An 18,144-nucleotide genomic window follows, 5' to 3' on the forward strand; every position below is an offset into this window, starting at 1 on the left:
AAATTGTAAGACAGTGGTTTTACTAACATTTTTGTAACTTGGAACTGTTAAGTTGATTTAAGTTGTGTAAGTCCTAGTTCATTTACTTAAAAATGATGCAATGGGTTTACTCATATTTTTAAGTAATGTCAACTAATCGTTTTAAAAGCAACAGGTTTACTAACTTATTTTAAGTAAAGTCAATTATTTTTATACAGAGCGAGGGATCATCTTTGAATTTCACATATATAAAATATATCACATGAGATTTACAGTACAAATGTATTTAAACCATTTTAATTACAAATGTGTGATCAAACATATTACCTAAAACATTAAACATATGTATATACATACACACAGTTGAAGTCAGAATTATTAGCCCCCCAGGCTCCAGTGTGCATGTTCAATAATATCACTTTTATATATATAAAAAAAAAAAGAATAAGTCCATTTCCTGGTCTTTAAAGTAAAATATTTCAACACAAACAAAAGAGGCTGAGAAAATGTCAAATATTTAAATATTTTAATATATTAAGCTGATAAAAAAAATGAATGAATGAATGATTGTTCTTTTCTAGCAATGTATAAGATTTCCATGAGAATATTGTCAATATTAATATTATAATTAAAACATGAATAAAAGTTTATACTTTTAAAAACAGGATGTCCTAGTGTGGTCAGACTTGCGGAAGCAATGGTATCATGTAACTGCTGAAAAATTAGTTTTGTGAGTAACGTGATAGTTCATCCTAAAAATTAGAATTTCTTCCCCATTTGTTTTCTTCTGTTGAACACAAACTAATTCTGTTTGTTTACAATTTTTTGCAGAATCGAAAGGAAACCACAAGTGACCACCATTTTGATTGTCAACACAACCATATGGGTCCTCCATTTTCTTTATAAACAAAATATGTCAGCTCACGTTTGACAAGAACTAACAAGAAGACCCTGCAGAGGCATTAAAGGTTATCATGTTCAGTTGGAGTTGCACAGGTGTAATAAGGTGTTGCCCATGTCCCATGCTTTGCTTTGTTCTCAGTTCTCCCTGTGTTTTCACTGCGTTTCACTCTCACTCACCCCAGTTGGTGACCTTGGACACTCATTGTCTCCTCCACCTTTCAGCCTTTTGTCTGCTCTTTATTTTTAAGCCCTTCTGTTTCACTCTTGTTGGCCTGTTGGTGAAGTTTTCTCATGTCTAGGTTTTCCTTGTTCTTTGTTTTCATGCCTCACCTATGCTGCTTGTGCTTTTGTACTTATGTTAAAGGTGGAACGAGTGATTGTCTTCAGAATCTAATTTTGTTTTGCTTGTTGTAAGTTTCTGTAAGCTTGTCCAATCAAAACGTTCGGTCCGAAAAATACAATAGGCTGTCCCTGCTTATGTGAATAAATTAAATTGCATACCTCTGCGCATATTATTGTACTATTTTGCAGAAAGAATTACATCATCGGCGTGTTCAAGGATGCAGTTCAGACAGAGAATAACAGGTAAAAATTAGCATCCTATCTTCTTTGGTTATAGTTATTGTAATCACTAAAGGTTTTATGAAGTGAATCATATGTGCTGTTTTGTAATGATAGTGTCTAATATGCATTCATATGTTCAGGAGGCCTGGCTATGGATAGGAATTTTCTGGGAGAGACATAGGCTTTCAGTTCTATCAGGCTATAGACACTCCACTAAGCCACACCCGAAAACCACCATTATTTTAAGAAATCCACTTTTGTTACTGTAATGGAAATTCATTTTTAGATGAGCTTTATATGTTAGAAACTTGTCTAAGACTCATTATTACATGTGTGTGTATCTGTGTTCTCCATATGTTCATCATAAAACCTATGTGTACATTTTTATAGATAACTATATTTCTTTAGGTGAAAGCTTTTTCATTATCCTAAGAAGGATGTGTGGTTGTTATGAGCATATCGCACGAACAGCAGAAGACGCCTGACGTAATTGTAGATGAGGCCTTATTGGGAGTTGACCTCGTAAGCAGTACAAACCAGATAAAAGGGTGAACACACTTGGCTTTAGTATCTCACTCTGCAGAAACTGTTGTTGCTGTATGACAGTGATCTTCTTTATAAAGAATAAAACTTGTAAAAGACATCCCGGGTAAGACTTTGTTTCTTGACCACTGAGAGAGCCTCCTTAGAGAAAATAGCCACTACAGTTACACTTAGAAATACCATAAATTAGCGTGCAATTCATAACTTTATAATCTGCCATTACCTGCTAATTTTCAAGGTCATGTGATTAAAAGCTAACTTGAACTTAGTAATGGACACTTTATTGTGCTTTAGCCCAGGTCTCCAGACTCATTTTTATGTGATAACTTTCTTGTTTTCCAACTTGCAATTGACCCTTCGCTAAGCCACACTCAAAAACCCCCATACACCAATCGAGGCTTGACAACTATAGCTAAGCGCTGGCAGTCTGTCAAGCTTTCGAGTAAGGGGAACAAGCCAAAGCGTGATGCATATGGATTGTGCAAATCTGACACCTGGGGCTCTATTTTGACGGTCCATGTGCAAAGTAGGGTGCAAAAGTAGAGTGCAAAGCAGGGTGCAAACGCTTTCAGGGCGTGTCAGAATCCACTTTTGCTATTTTAAGGAGGAAAAAATCCACTTTGCGCCGTGGCGCATGGTCAAAAAGGGTTGAGTTATAGGTGTGTTTTGAGAATAAACCAATCAGAGTCTCATCTCCCATTCCTTTTAAGAGTCAGTTGCGTCGTGCCATAAGCGCATTTGCTATTTACATGACGACTTTGTATGTGGAAAAACTGAGCGTCTCACTAGCAAGAAAACAGTTAAACAGAGCATCTGCAGCGTGAGAATAAGAGATAAGGCATCTCATAATCTACTTTCATTTGCGCTCTTGAGGATAGGGAAACCTTGCACGCACAGACATCAATTAGCCGATAAATAATTAATTTTGTTTGTTAAGCGCAAAGATTTGTTTCAAAACTATTTCTAAATTCAGTTCTAATTTCCAGCAAACGAATAAATGAATAATAATAACGAAATGTGGTCAAAAAACTGAGTTACATGCTGTGCCCCACATGGTTTAAAACCTGACAGGTGGGCAAATCTAAGCTTGTTTTTAATAAAACAAATATAAATATGGATATAATAAATAATACTGCTAATAATAATATTATTATACAAAAGTAAATTATTATGAATGAACTGAAAAAGCCCCCCGAGATGAAGAAGACATGAAGGCAGTGGTTTTAAAATGTATGTAGGCTAGAAAATAATATGTTTTGTAAAATTTTAATCCTTTATATTTATATCCTATATATTTCCTTATTATATCCTATATATATCCTCAATATTTTAATTATTTTCATATGTAAAGATATTTGCATATTGCTCTACATCTTGTGTGTATTAAGCAGTGGGTAAGGCGCATAACTAACACACTCTGGGCTGGACAATAGACCAGCTTTGTTCTGGTCTATTGAAAAATCTATTATAGTTTCTCAAAATAGCAACACACCAGCAATGCGCCTCAGAACGCCTTTCTTTTTAGACCAGAATACCTATGGGCGCTAATATGAGCGCAAATACATTTGCTATTTAAACAGCGTGACGCAAAACGTCAAAACGACTCTTGCGCCAAGCTGAAACTAGCAAACAACTATTGTGTCGCACCTTGGGCCACATTGTGCCAGGTGTATGATACACTGTAAAATAAAAAACTAATTTTACAGCAAATATCTCTAAATTCTTTACAGTATTTTTTTTGTCATTACAAATTATATTCAAAGCTTGATAAAATGACAAACAATCTCACTAAATTAATAGTTTGACTTTCATTTCAGGTACTTTATCATTAAAGACAAATTAATGACATTTTTGTTTTTTATACAGGGAAATTACAGTATTGTTTATACAGTATTTTTTCTGTTATTTTAAATTATATTCAAAAGTTTGTAAAAATTACAAACAATATCTGTAAATTAACAGCTTGACTGTTATTGTATGTACCATATAAGTAATGACAAATTACAGCAATTTGTCTGTTTTATACAATAAAATTGGCGTATTATTCAGTTTTTTCCTGTTTCTTTGAAGTACATTTAAAAATTATGTACATTTAAAGTAATAAATAGTAATTACTTGCTCTGTAAAAAATAAAAAATAAAACTTGTAAAAAAAAAAATAAATAAAAAAAAAGGTCAAATGACTGGCAGCTACGGTTGCCAAAAAACCCCCATAAAATTACGGTAAAATTTCTTTGTTAAAATAAAGTGCAAAAAATAAAAAAATCAACAGATATTTTCATTAAAATATTTACAGAAAAATACTGTTATTTTACAGACTTTTCCTAGATCATTTACGATCAAATCCGTTCAATAAAGTTACTAAGAGCGCTCACATGCACCTGTTTTGGATTCCGCTGATTGCACACACACAGTCGGAGGACCATTATGAACTGATTACATGGACTTTAAAAGAAGCACAGATGCAAGCAACAATTGCTTAGTCTTGTAAAAAGGTTTCTGTGAACATTATGATGCGTTTCTCTTTTTTTGCCTTGCTTTGTTTGTTAATTGTTTATGTTGTTTGCTGCCAGGACTGATCGTTTGCCTGTTATAACTCTGGATTTCCTGCATACGTCTGTTTGCCTGTTGAATGTTTTACATAAATACCATTCAATCAAATGGAATAACTGTAATGTTAAAGTTGCGAGAAGTTTAATCAGTTGTATCTCGTTTGTTGTTTTTTCCAGACTTTTTTGATCAAAAATGAAACTGTTAAATTACGGTGGTGAATTACATATCAACAAAACAAAACAATGTTACGATGTGATCACAAACTGAGCACTTGTGATCAAAATACTTCACCCGCAGCTATTTTTCAGTCATTTATATCCCTTATGTCCATGTCAGAGCTTCATTTCACTAATGTTTTCATCTGTCTTTTAAAGATTTAGTCATTGGTGACAACTTTATTTCGGGTTAGTGTCTGCTTTTATATTTGGTGTCTGGATAATATTTGCTGGTAGGGAAAATCTATTCGTTCACTTTTGTTATTTATACTTTGATTTGCATTTAAATGTTTTTTTTTTCACTTAACTGCAAATTAGAGTAGAAACGGTATAAAAAGCTTACAAACATACTGGCAGTAGTAGATACTGTACAATGTTACGGGTCAATGATGCTAATATTCAGCACAAATTCACCAATTTCCCCTTTCTGTCTTTGCTTTCTATGAATGAATTATGTAGAAGCACTGTCCATGCGTGTTCTAGTCGGTTAGTAATGCTATATTTCATTGCACAACAATAGTCTATCAGGTTTTTTGGCTAAAAGGGGAAATCACGGTTTAATTTGTGATTATTAGATCACTTTTAAATTTCACCTCTCCTGCTGTGCATGAACTAAACTGTTGTCTGGTCAGCGTATGAGGCGGCTAGACTGACCTAGCTTTAATTTTGATAAATTTATTTTCTAATCGTTGCTTATTATGTCGTGAATATCCCCTATAATGCATACAGCCACTAATGCCTTTTTTGTCTGGCTTTCTCAGATATCTCACCTGTTCGCCAAAATGACTAATTAAATCCCTGGGAATGTCTAACACGGGCACATACATATTGTAATAGACATGCTAGGCACGAAAGCTTGACAGGTGTAGAAACAGTAACTAAGGAGGACCGGGCTTAGCGAAGGGATCTCCTATTGCACTGTTAATCAATATTTCTTACCACATTTGGATCGTTTCACCTTTGCCTTGCCTTGTCAGAAGTAACAGAAGGACTTTAGTGTATCGTCAGAAACCACAGGTATTCATATTGGGTTTTTTTACTCAGAAAATTATTGTTAAACTTTTTTATGACTCACAGAGTATCATAGCTTCAGCATATGTTCTAATGAAGACAAAACAATGTTTTAGTAATACTTTCCACTACATATACCATTCAATATATACAGTTGAAGTCAGAATTATTAGCCCCCTGAATTATTAGCCCCTCTGTTTATTTTTTCCCCAATTTCTGTTAAACTAAGACTAGATATTTTTCAAGACACTTTTATATAGCTTGAAGTGACATTTAATGGCTTAACTAGGTTAATTAGGTTAACTAGGCAGGTTAGGGGAATTAGGCAAGTTAATTTATAATGACAGTTTGTTCTGTAGACTATTGAAAAAAAATCTAGCTTAAAGGGGCTAATCATTTTGACCTTAAAATGGTTTTTAACAAATTAAAAACTGCTTTTATTCTAGCCAAAATAAAACAAAAAAGACTTTCTCCAGAAGATAAAATATTGTCAGACATACTGTGAGAATTTCCTTGCTCCGTTAAAAATAATTTGGGAATTTGTGAAAATTTAAAGGGGGCTAATAATTCTGACTTCAACTATATATACATTGACATAGTTAACCATTAAAACTTTGTGCTTTCAAACATATTACATTAGTGGCTTTATGATGCCACCAACAGAAACAACAGTTATTGAATAACTTAATATTAAATAATTTATTTACTGCTTTGCGCAGTCATTGGAACTTTTTTACAAGCTGTGTTTTGTTTCAGATCTTAAGGAAAATGAAAAATGGCAAACATACATAATGAAAGCGTTTTACTCTTTCAACAATAGTCAGAATGGTTCAAAAAAAAGGAGTGGAAGAGAGTAATTTATAGGTTTCGTGCTGCTGCTATTAATAACAACCAAGACTGAAAGCTTTGCAGATTTGCAAGTAAAAAAATTAACCAGGGAATTACGTTAAATGGTAAGAAAAGCTGAAACTAGAGCACAGAGAATTAATACCAGGTTAAAAATGTTAACCTGGTATGATGGTGTGAACAATAATAGAAAGTTGAAGACAAATAATAACTTGCTTAATAAATCACACTTAGCCTAATTAACTTAGATTACCGGATTCGAATGTTATCACTCCATGAAATGGGCGCTATCAGTGGTTGTCAGCTAATAGATACGGCCCAGTAGGCGCAGAAGGCTGTAATCATCCTTCCCAATGGTTAATGAGCTATACTAATAGAGAAGACTCCAGATCCAGATCTGTTTTACATTTCTGTGATGGTTGGGTTTAGGGTTGGGGTAGAGGTAGACGTTAATAAAATACAATTAATGGGACATTTAATATAAATATTATAAATAATTTTTGTTGACTTCCGGTTGCAGCCGTATGTAATTTAAAGCTGATTAACCATGTGGATGGATGATCACAGCCTTCTGAGCCTACCAGTAGAAGCTGAAGGCCCCTACTGAACCACATCTATCAGCTGATAAACACTGATAACACCCATTCAATCGAGTGATAACATTCGAGTAGGCTGCTTAGTTAAGCCTTTAAATTAAATAATAGTATCTTGCAATTTTTTTTTAACTAGGAAAGTATTACTGTTAGTATAGACAGATGAGTTTAGTTATTAGAAACTTGTTATTGAAACTGTATAAAATGTGTTCAAAATGTTCTCTGTGTTAAACAACACTTGGGGAAATATTAGAATTTTTTTTATATACTAGGGTTAATAATTTGGTTTTTAACTGTTTATTAAAGTGCCTGATATCCTAAAAGACACCAGAGATGGTGAAAGTACACACATCTTTTGCTCAAATAGAAGTACAGATAGTCATGTTTAAACCGACTCTGGTAAAAGTTGAAGTAGTGATTACACTTTTGTACTCAAGTAAAAGTAAAGAAGTATGGCCTGAACTATGTTCTTAAGTAAAAAGTATTCATTACAACTTCATGTTTTAGTTTCTCTAAATATCCGGTTACCTTAAAAACAACATACACAGGCGTGACTACAACCTACAAAACATGTGCATGATTTTTTTACGTGATATATTCAGGATCTTTTGCATTCTATTTTTATTCATAAATTCCCAGTATAGTTACTTTTGTTGTTGTTAATTATTTAAAAAAAAATAATAAATGAAGACAACAATATAGGTCTATACGAAAAAAACATTTAAAGAGCCCCTATTATGGGTTTTTGAAAATGACCTTCAATGTAGTGTGTAACATGGCTCTAAGTGAAGTGAAATATCCAGCTAAGGCTTAAATCTAAAAGTGTACACTGTTTAAAACACTTAATTAATTTATGAAAGAGTCGACTCATAGTGCTTCAAATAAATCGTCATGGTAACGAGACTTTAGCCATTTCAGCGTGATGTCAATACAAAACTTAAGTCCTGGCCAATCGTTATGCGCGCAAATCCGGGAAAATTTTAACCTGCGCACCCCACCCACAAACACAGTAGCAAAGAAAAAGAGGAAGATCCTGGTTGAATCAAGTCGTGAAGACGCTGTGCTCAGCTTGAAATTATTGGAAGTGTGAGGGGACAGTTAGTGTTATTTTCCCTACCCAAAGATGAAACTGTAAAGAGTCAGTGGTTGGGGTTCATTTTTGCATAAATACCTCAGCATTATAGCCCAAGCCTTGTGCTGTGTTATCGTCATTTTCTGATAAGTGCTTCTGGAATCTACACGCTTACAACGGGGGATTCGTTGGCTGTTTGTTAAAGGAAGGATTAGAAAAGACTATTGATGTGTGGGACTCGACAGGAACTTTACAGTGCACAGTTTATGGACCAGTTTCTTTCTCCATTTCACAAGTGTAAGTAAGTGCGATTAAAATGGTTGCCTCCTTGTTTTTTCTTTAGCTTGCATATTATGTTTTGGTACTTGTAACCACTTGTACTGTATCTGGTTAACTCTTTTGTATCTGGTTAACTCATGTTGCGTCTAATACCACGATGAAAACGTGACGTGTGCCGATTTGTTTGCGGATTTAAATGCATTTGTGTGCTCGCATTCCACTGCCGTTTGTTGTTGCTATGGCCACCGTCAGCTGTTCCTACACACGTGCAGTGGTCAAGGTTAAAAATAGTTCAGCTTTTGCCACTATGTGGATTAATACTATTAATTGAAATTACAGGAGTTTTCCGGGATAAATAACAAAACGGGAGGGAGACGGGAGATATAGGAGACTTCCGGGAAAACCAGGAGTGTTGGTACGTATGCTTACACATACTCTCTGCACTCTGACTACTTCACTATTGTTGATCAGCCATGCTGGGCATTTCACTCTGTCTCACGCTGAAAGCTGTCGTCAAAATCACAACAGGCTGTCATTAATCCAATTGGCGCAGATTAGCTTCACCCTAATGAGGGGTTTGGGAACAAATAAATCGCTGAACAAATCATATGGGAGTCTCTGGGATAATTATGTAAAAAATAAATTCATATTATAAGGCAATGAAAGTGTTTGTTGACCTTGCATGCATATCGGCCTGTTGTTGGAGACCCCCAAAACCAAAATATGACCCTTTTTAATGTATAATAAAAAAGAAAAAGACAGCATAAACTCTGTATTAGAAAATAACTAAATTATCTCATCTAAATAAACCTCAACAAATAAATTTTTTGTTAAATATTTGATTGTTTTAGTACTAAAATGTAAACAAGGCAGCATCATGTTAAATTCAACTTCCTCTGTCTCATCTGAGTTGGCATTGTTGTCTTTCTCATGGTAATCTTCATAAACTAGCCCACATAAAGAACGCAATGACGAAAAATAGATTGATTGAATTAAGTGTGGTTTATTCATAAACTAATTTCGAGAGGATCACGTGCTTATGATCAACACGGCTGGCTCCATATTAGGTCTGTAATCTGCCCTATTAGATGATTACGAAAGCATTATAAATAATCTGAGTTTTTCACTCCAGTTATCTTCATCTTGACAAGCTCAGGGCTCTCTCCCGGGACAGCATGCCAAATACGCTTTGATTATCAGCTAAGGATGAGCTCTTGAAAAAGGAGCTTAAATTGTGCAATGACAAGAAATAACATAGTTTGCGCCACCTGACACATGAAAACGAAAGTAACAACCGTGGTTTAAAAAAAATGTAAGGAGTAGAAAGTACAGATATTTGTGTAAAAATGAAAGGATTAAAAGTAAAAAGTTGTCAAAAATTAAACAGTGGAGTAAAATACTGATACCAAAAAAATCTATTTGAGTACAGTAACTAGTACAGTAAAGTATTTGTACTTCATTACTTCCCATCTCTGACAAACACACATACTGTTCAAAATAAAGGTATACATATACATACCAGGAGTATGAGTAATTTTAGGCTTGACTGTATATCTGAAGAGTTTAGATGCAAATTTTCATCAGATTCTTCAGATTTTTTTCTTAGGTTCCTATGTGTAGGTTATTCAATTCTACTTTTCATGGCAAATAATAGGTTATTTTCATTGCCTTACATGAAACTTTACTTACAAACACTGCAACAACTGAAAATGAACAGGATGCTAAGAAAATGCATATTTTAGGAGATAATTACAGACGGCACTTAGAGGTTTTTGCATGTGAATGTGAAATTGCTGAACCTGAGCATGATAAAAGAAAATGTGGAAGTTTTTGCATCTATCTTCAGCAGTAATGTTTATAAGATTATCGAAAAGAAAAGGGAAATTAATGTTTTATATGATGAAATAATCGACGACCACAAGTGCACGTATGAGGAAATCCCTTTTCTTGATGTCCGCAACTGCTGCAGTGGTTGACCTTATTTTAAAAGTTGCATCAAACCTGTATGTCTTCTGTCTCTGTTCCAGTTCTTTGCGCCTGTGCTGTTTCGCCACTCCGGTCTTGTCGTGCTGTGGCAATCGAGCTGAAACACAACAAGCATCCAAATGTTATACTAAAATTGAATGCTGTATTACAGGAAGTGATATGTCCAATGGGAACGTACCCCTGCCATCTCTGAGGATCACCTCTTTGTCATCAACCAACCAGCGGAAGCAGGGGAACTCCACATAATCTCCATAGGGTGTCTTCACCGTGATGTATTTACAGTACCAGTCGTCGTGCATCCAGTATTTCTTCTTTTCAATTTTAACCAGCTGAATTTCACCAAGATCCTCTCCTACGCTGATGTCATATGAGTCCACCTTGAATCACAAAATGCCAAATGCTTTTAAAATTCAATTTTACACAATAAGGTTTGAGAACAAAATGCGGAACTTAGCTGATGATTGATTATAAAGCTTGTTTGGCATGCTGTCCCAGGAGAGAGCCCCAAGCTCATAAGATCCCTGAGCCCGGGGCTCGCTCCCGTTTGCAAGGCGAGAGGGGAGTTTGAGCTCAGGTAAATCTCAAGAACTCCCCAGCTGTAGTAGCTAATGAACAGATAGTGATTGCTCTTAAGAGATAACTACTTAGGAGCATGTCTATGGTGCCGATTTGGATTAGTTCATTAACTTAAGTTGTATGTTTTTGGACGGTGAGCACAGGGAGAACATGTAAACTCTGCACTGAAACATCGGCTGGCTTGGTAAGGACTAGGGCTGGACGATATGGCAAAAATGTATATCATGATATATGTCTTAATTATATAATAATATGTCTTAATTGTGAATTTTATTTTGTAAGTTTGCTCGAGTGCTATACCAGCATGCAGCGAGTTTCTGTGAGTATATATATATGTGTGTGTGTGTGTGTGTGTGTGTGTGTGTGTGTGTGTGTGTGTGTGTGTGTGTGTGTGTGTGTGTGTGTGTGTGTGTGTATATATATATATATATATATATATATATATATATAGTTTAATTCAGAATTATTAGCCCCCCTGAATTATTAGCCCCTCTGTCTATTTTTCCCCAATTTCTGTTTAACAAAGAGAAGATTTTTTCAACAGATTTCTAAACATAATACTTTTAATAATTTTATCTTTGCCATGATGACAGCAAACAATATTTTGCTAGATATTTTACAAGGCGCTTCTATACAGCTTAAAGTGACATTTAAAGGCTTTACTAGGTTAATTAGGTTATCAAGGCGGGTTAGGGTAATTTGGCAAGTTAATATATAACGATGGTTTGTTCTGTAGATATATAGCTTAAAGGGGCTAATAAATTTTACCTTAAACTGGTGTTTAAAAAAATCAAAAACTGCTTTTATTTCAGCCAAAATAAAACAAATAAGACTTTCTCCAGATGACAAAAATATGATCAGACATACTGTGAAAATTTTCTTGCTCTGTTACACGTTATTCAGAAAATATTTAAAAAAGAAGAAATCAAAGAGGGGCTAATAATTCTGACTTCAACTGTATATATGTGTGTGTGTGTGTGTGTGGGTGGGTGTATGCATGCACTAAGTTTATATGTATATGCGCAAGTTTCAAACATGTTTGAACATAGTATAGGTTTATTTGTGAGTAATTTATAGGTGTTAAGCACGTGTTGATAAGCGAAGATTGAAATCCTTCAGGGTTTCGTCTTCCCTTTATCAGGCTCATTATCTGATTTACTCTGGTTTAAAAAAAATATGTATATGTATGCTTGACTGCCTCTGGCATTTTTGAAAATACATACGTTATTTAGTAGGCCACTATGTCATTATTTATTTTCGCTGCTCACAGCTGCGCACGAAACAATAATCACCAATCAATGAGAGTGATTGTAAACGTGAGAAAGCTGATTAGACAAAAGTGACTACATTTTTGTGTGCTCGCGTACACAATACACTTTACTATTGCTGCCAGATTAATCAGTCAGCAACATCTGGCAACACTGCACACAGCTTTGCTAGCTGTTTTCACTCGGACTTATTCACAGTCTCTCTCTCACATAAACATCATGCACAAGTTACACAAAACACGACCATCTGACATTTCCCAGAGCAAGATCCAGCACTGCTGAGAACAGTTTATTTATCGTACTTAGCATGCACGACTTATTCGCCATTTGTAAAAGGTTTGCAGTTTATGCTGGAGCTTCTCACGTCTTCTTTCAGCTTTTGCTAAGCTTGTACTTTGCTGCAAAAGCTGCATGGTGGGTTTTGCCATAGGTTACCGATTATTGTTCTATCGGGTGGAACAGATTTGATGTGTCCCTGATGCTAGTCACCGCGGTATCCTAGTCGGCATCGCTCTCCATCACATTTTGCAGAGCACCGAAACTATAAGTTTATTGGAACTTAAAAAGCCGAACTACTTTCAAACCATGGCATTAGTCCTTACTCTCTCATCAACTAAGTGGTCTGCATTCTTACTCGTGGAAGCTTGTTCATACACATCTGTATTCAGGGCACTCATTTTGTAGCTAAAAAACTTTCTGCGAGACTGCGATGGAGAGAACTGCTGAGCACTGGCATTGTGTCTGTGATGTACAGCATCACGCAAGTGACATGATCACACTCTTTACGGCTGAGCACTGAAAGTCATTCAGTGACAAATGATACAATGTATAAGATCTTACATATAATAATAATAATAATAATAATAATATATATATATATATATATATATATATATATATATATATATATATATATATATATATATATATATATATATATATATATATATATATATATATAAGCAAATTTATATAGAAATACTGGAAATGGGTTTAAAAATCATATCACTGTTAATGAAAAAAATTCGGTGGCGATATATATTGACATCAAATTATTGTCCAGCCCTTGTAAGGACTAGAACCATTGACGTACTTGCTGCGAGGCAACAGTGCTAACCACTGGGCCACCGTGCCACCCATCTAGGAAAAAAGGAGGAGTAGGGGTGGAAGGAGGGATTCTTCAAAACGAAGATGGCTGTGATATGGAACTTAGGGTATTTATATTGGCTTAGGAATCGTCTGATTAGTGAATCATAAATTGAATAATGCGGGACCGGCTGCAACAATCATAAGCATGAGATCCTCTCGAAAGTAGTTTATACTGTAAATAAACCTCGGTTTAATACATGCATCCTCTTCATTTTTGACTCAATGGAATATCATTTTAGGACCCTTTAATTTCCACACTTACAATATATCACTTATTTCCACAAAATATCAATAAATATGAGCAGTTTTCCTATTTTGTGGTTAATGTTTTTATTTTTGAAAAGCATTGAAAAGTAAAAAAAAAAAAAAAGACTTTAATTAACTTTGGGTGTACCTAATAAAGTGGCTGGTGAGTGTAAATTACAACGTTTACCTTCCCGCTCTTTTTATTAGAGAGAATTTTGCTGAATATATGTTTTTTTTTTCTTACTCCAAAACAGTAAACGTCATTTTACTGAAACTCAAATTGCTGGAGGCATTAAGGACCACAGGATGCTAATCATTTTCAAATATTTAGGTGATGTAATAATATTAGATGTTTTTAGAAAGGTATACATAACATTTTAGAAAAGATCTTAAATCTTTCAATTCATTTCAGCTTTGAGGTATTTTAGATAAACTGTCAATGGATTTCTTGGAAAGGAAAAACAAATACACAGTTGATTTCAGAATTATTAGCATCCATTTTTTAAAATAATTTTTTTGCCCAATTTCTGTTTAACCGAGAGCAGATTTTTTCAACACATTTCTGAACATAATAGTTTTAATAACTCATTCCTAATAACTGATTTATTTTTTATTTGCCATGATGACAGTACATAATATTTTACTAGATATTTTTCTATACTGCTTAAAGTGGCATTTAAATGCTTGACTAGGTTAATTACGTTAACTAGGCAGTTTAGGGTAATTAGGCAAGTTATTGTATAATGATGGATTGTTAATAATAGCTTAAAAGGGGCTAATCATTTTGACCTTAAAATTATTATTATTATTTTTTTAAAAACTGCTTTTATTCTAGCCGAAATGAACAAATAAGATTTTTTCCAAAAGAAAAAATATCATCAAACATATTGTGAAAATTTCCTTGCTCTGTTAAGCATAACTTAGGAAATATTTAAAACAGAAAAAAAAATAATGGGCGGCTAATAATTCTGAGTTCAACTAAATGCTGCTTGACTATTTTAAAGATACAAGAACAAGTTTCAACAAGTTTAAGTTTTACAGCAAACATTTTTTGTTTAAAAGTGACAAAAACAAGGCTAAATTTGGGCAGCCTGCTGAAAAAAATAGACATCTAACAATACATCAAAACAGACTGATCAGATTAGACAGACTGCACACTTTTTATTTAAAAACTTTGGGACTGTTGTTAGATGTCGACCAGATTTTCACTGACAGCCCAAATTTAGCCTTGTTTTAGCACAAACATCTATGTTTTGATGTCTGTTAAATATCTTGTAAACACCAAATATGCTTGCTGGGATGAGCTTATTGTGCACTTTCTGCCATTTTAAATGCAAATAATCAAACTCTTTGAAATTAGCTAAAACCATGACAAGGACTTATCCTTGCCGTTAAAGTGAAATAACTGAATGGGATTCTGATAAAAATGCTCATTTTAGAAGAAAATCAGATGGCATTTAGAGGCATTTGCATCTAAACTCTTCATATATAACCCAAATGCATGTTCATGAATGTGTAAAAGGGATATGAAATATTATGAAACATTATATAAAAATATGTTATTGAACATACTGGGCAAATAATGCTAAGCTATAAATAAAGTCACATGAAATTAACCCTTTCTTTTTTCATCATGAAGTAAAATTACAGGCCTTTATTCCTGTAACTAGTAATGCTTTGGTATTATTATTATTATTATTATTATTATTATTATTATTATTAATTTGGCTATTGATTATTATGACTTCCCAGTACTGGGTTGTGGCTGGAAGGGCATCCACTATGTAAAACATATGCTGGAATAGTTGGTGGTTCATTCCACTGTGGCGATCTCTGAAATAAAGACTAAGTTGTAGGAAAATGAATGAATGAATGAATGATTATTACAATTTAAAAAACAGAAATTCTAATGGTTCTGTAATGGTTTTAATGTTTATAATGGATATTACATGGATTATAATGGAATCTGTAAATGTCCTGGGGCTCTCAAATGGTAATTGATTATTGGTGACATGTTAAAGCCAATACATCCTAATGGAATCTTCCCAGAACAACCTTTAAAGCATTAAAATGTACTGGCTTAATAGGTAACCTTTATGGTTTAATGGTTAACTCACTGTTTAACTATTTAAAATGTGATGGATTGTATTGGTTTTAATTGTTTGTGCAGTGGAAAAATCTTTTTCAGAAGTTTATGAATATGCACTGGGTTATATGTATACTTTGTATGATTATAAATGATAATTTGGAGACATTTTGAAGGGTTTGATCTCACTTAAGGTTTTGATCTCAAGTTAATTGCCAAACAATGTAAATTCTTTCTCTTTGTGAATCAAACATTTTTTAATGCTCTTGTATTTTATCTTTTGATTATAAAGACTCAGCACATAATATATCCACAATATAAACCACAAATATGCTGAGTTTGGGCTCAGGGTCTTAATTAACGACCATGACACATCTTTATTACAATATTACAGCTTCAAGTTCACAGTTAAATCGCAATAAAAGAAGTGTATTCAATGTTTTGGTAAATATTCGAGTAGTTTCTAAGTGAAACCATACTCCTTTTTATTTCATTTTAGTGTATACATGTGCTATTGGGCAGTTTGTAACTGTTTCAATCATTTTATATGAAGTAAACGGAACGTACTGGACAAAAAACGTGAAGAATTACATAAAATAAACATTTTTCACGTTTTTTTATTTCTACTTTTATTTCTTTTGTATTTTTCATTCCTGGTCTGTGATAGTTAAGATTATACTATATACTACAACAACATATAAACTACAGAGATGCTGAGTTTGCTCATTATATAGTACTGGGAGACAACAAGCTTAATTCATTTCAAAGGTTAAAGGCTGCTACTGCTAAATTCTGGACTTGCATTCCTTATGACCTTAATAAAAGACCAAAAGAAAGTTTCATAATTTAACATTCTTATTGTCACAGATATTGTGAACTAAGTTTTCAATGTGTCATCCAAAGACGCACCACTTGAAAAAAAATACTATAGTAACTTTTATCAGTTTTTGGACCATACTACAATTTTAAAATATTGTAATCTGTTGTGGTAATTCTATATTTACTGTGGTAATACAACTAAAGAAATGTAAACAAATCACTCAATAATGTACTATGGTTTCTAAAATGATATCATGCTACAATACACTACACTATAGTGTAGAAAATTATTCATGTTCACTGAAAAAAAAAAGATTCAAAGATTATTTCTATTTGTTTTTTCAAGTTAAGTGGTTGTAAACAATTTATTTGGGCTGAATTTAGACAAAAAAATTAAGTTGAACATTACTAAGTTTAATTTGCTTACATTCAACACAAATAAATTGCTTGCAACAATTTTGCAGACATCCTTTTTTTCAGTGTTGTTCAGTATTCTTCATGTTCAGTAATCAGTTCATGAGTCAGGAGGTATACCATAAATAGCCTATCAAATATACAATACAATACACTTTACTATAGTATGGTTCAAAAACATCATAGTATTTACTTTATTTATTTTTAGGGAAAGACAAGTTCACTCAGAAAGCGTTAAAACTTTCACTCAGAAAGTGCTCAAATATGTTACGAAACGTATACACACTTAAGTTCCAGTTGCCACATTGCAATAAACATGAAATTCTGAATTTAAAAAGCATAGTATTTTTCATTTAAATATACTGTAACAAAACATTATCCTTTATCAAACATAAATAATCATTTCTTTACATGAAAAACAAAAACATTAACGTGATTTGATTAGGGTATACATTATAGATTAAATAGTATTGTCACCAAACATAATTACTATAACAGATCAATTCAAGTACTTGGTTCAAAAGCTACTGTAAGTTAGTACGATACTAATTTTCCGTATGGGTTTATATACTGTGGTTAAAAGCTCCTTACCGCTCCTCTCTCGAAGTCGTTGTAGAGGGGTTTATCCAGCAGGGTCCTGTCACTGCAGCCCTCAGAGCCCACCAGAGTCAGATAAATATAATCATCGGTGCCAGCAAACCACTGAGTGCCAGTGGCAACAGTCACCGTGTAGCTGGGCATTTTCAAGCTGGAGATGAACTCTGAACGTGAGTGGGCTTTTCAAGAGTCGCACTGCATTTCCTCTTCTTTCTTTCCCATTTTAACTAACCGACTCCAGCCACAAGCCACACAACTGACTCCAGCCACACAAACACACACACACACACACACACACACACACACACACACACACACACACACACACACACACACACACACACACACACACACACACACACACACACACACACACACACACACACTGATAAACAGACGCGGAAACTATAGATGAGATCTTGATGTGTGATAGAGTACAACCCAGA

The 18,144-nt window shown here is 33.9% G+C and overlaps 2 protein-coding genes and 1 long non-coding RNA gene across 6 annotated transcripts in view; 1 reads left to right on the top strand and 2 right to left on the bottom strand.

Annotated features, from left to right (window-relative positions):
• alox5a (arachidonate 5-lipoxygenase a) overlaps positions 1 to 17,962 on the bottom strand; it is a 47,475-nt gene extending 29,513 nt beyond the window's left edge. For 3 of the 4 annotated variants that reach the window (XR_015505319.1, XR_015505318.1, XR_015505320.1), the window contains exons 1-3: positions 17,693 to 17,962; positions 10,722 to 10,920; positions 10,559 to 10,640 (exon numbers count right to left, since the gene is read on the bottom strand). Coding sequence is in view for 1 of the 4 variants with exons in the window: in NM_001303262.2 (NP_001290191.2) it covers positions 10,559 to 10,640; positions 10,722 to 10,920; positions 17,693 to 17,842 (431 nt within the window). In the remaining 3 variants the exon portion in view is untranslated. 4 annotated transcript variants of the gene reach the window in all.
• Positions 1 to 18,144, bottom strand: part of vdac2 (voltage-dependent anion channel 2) — a 732,443-nt gene that overhangs the window by 445,969 nt on the left and 268,330 nt on the right. The gene's annotated exons all lie outside the window — the stretch shown is intronic.
• LOC147841026 (uncharacterized) lies at positions 4,520 to 10,513 on the top strand. The gene is made up of 3 exons (XR_015505918.1): positions 4,520 to 5,926; positions 6,588 to 7,542; positions 7,809 to 10,513. It is a non-coding gene; the product is annotated as an uncharacterized LOC147841026 (long non-coding RNA).

The sequence above is a fragment of the Danio rerio genome, chromosome 13 (genome assembly GCF_052040795.2).
Source record: "Danio rerio strain M-AB ecotype USA chromosome 13, GRCz13ab, whole genome shotgun sequence".
Lineage (NCBI taxonomy): Eukaryota > Metazoa > Chordata > Actinopteri > Cypriniformes > Danionidae > Danio > Danio rerio.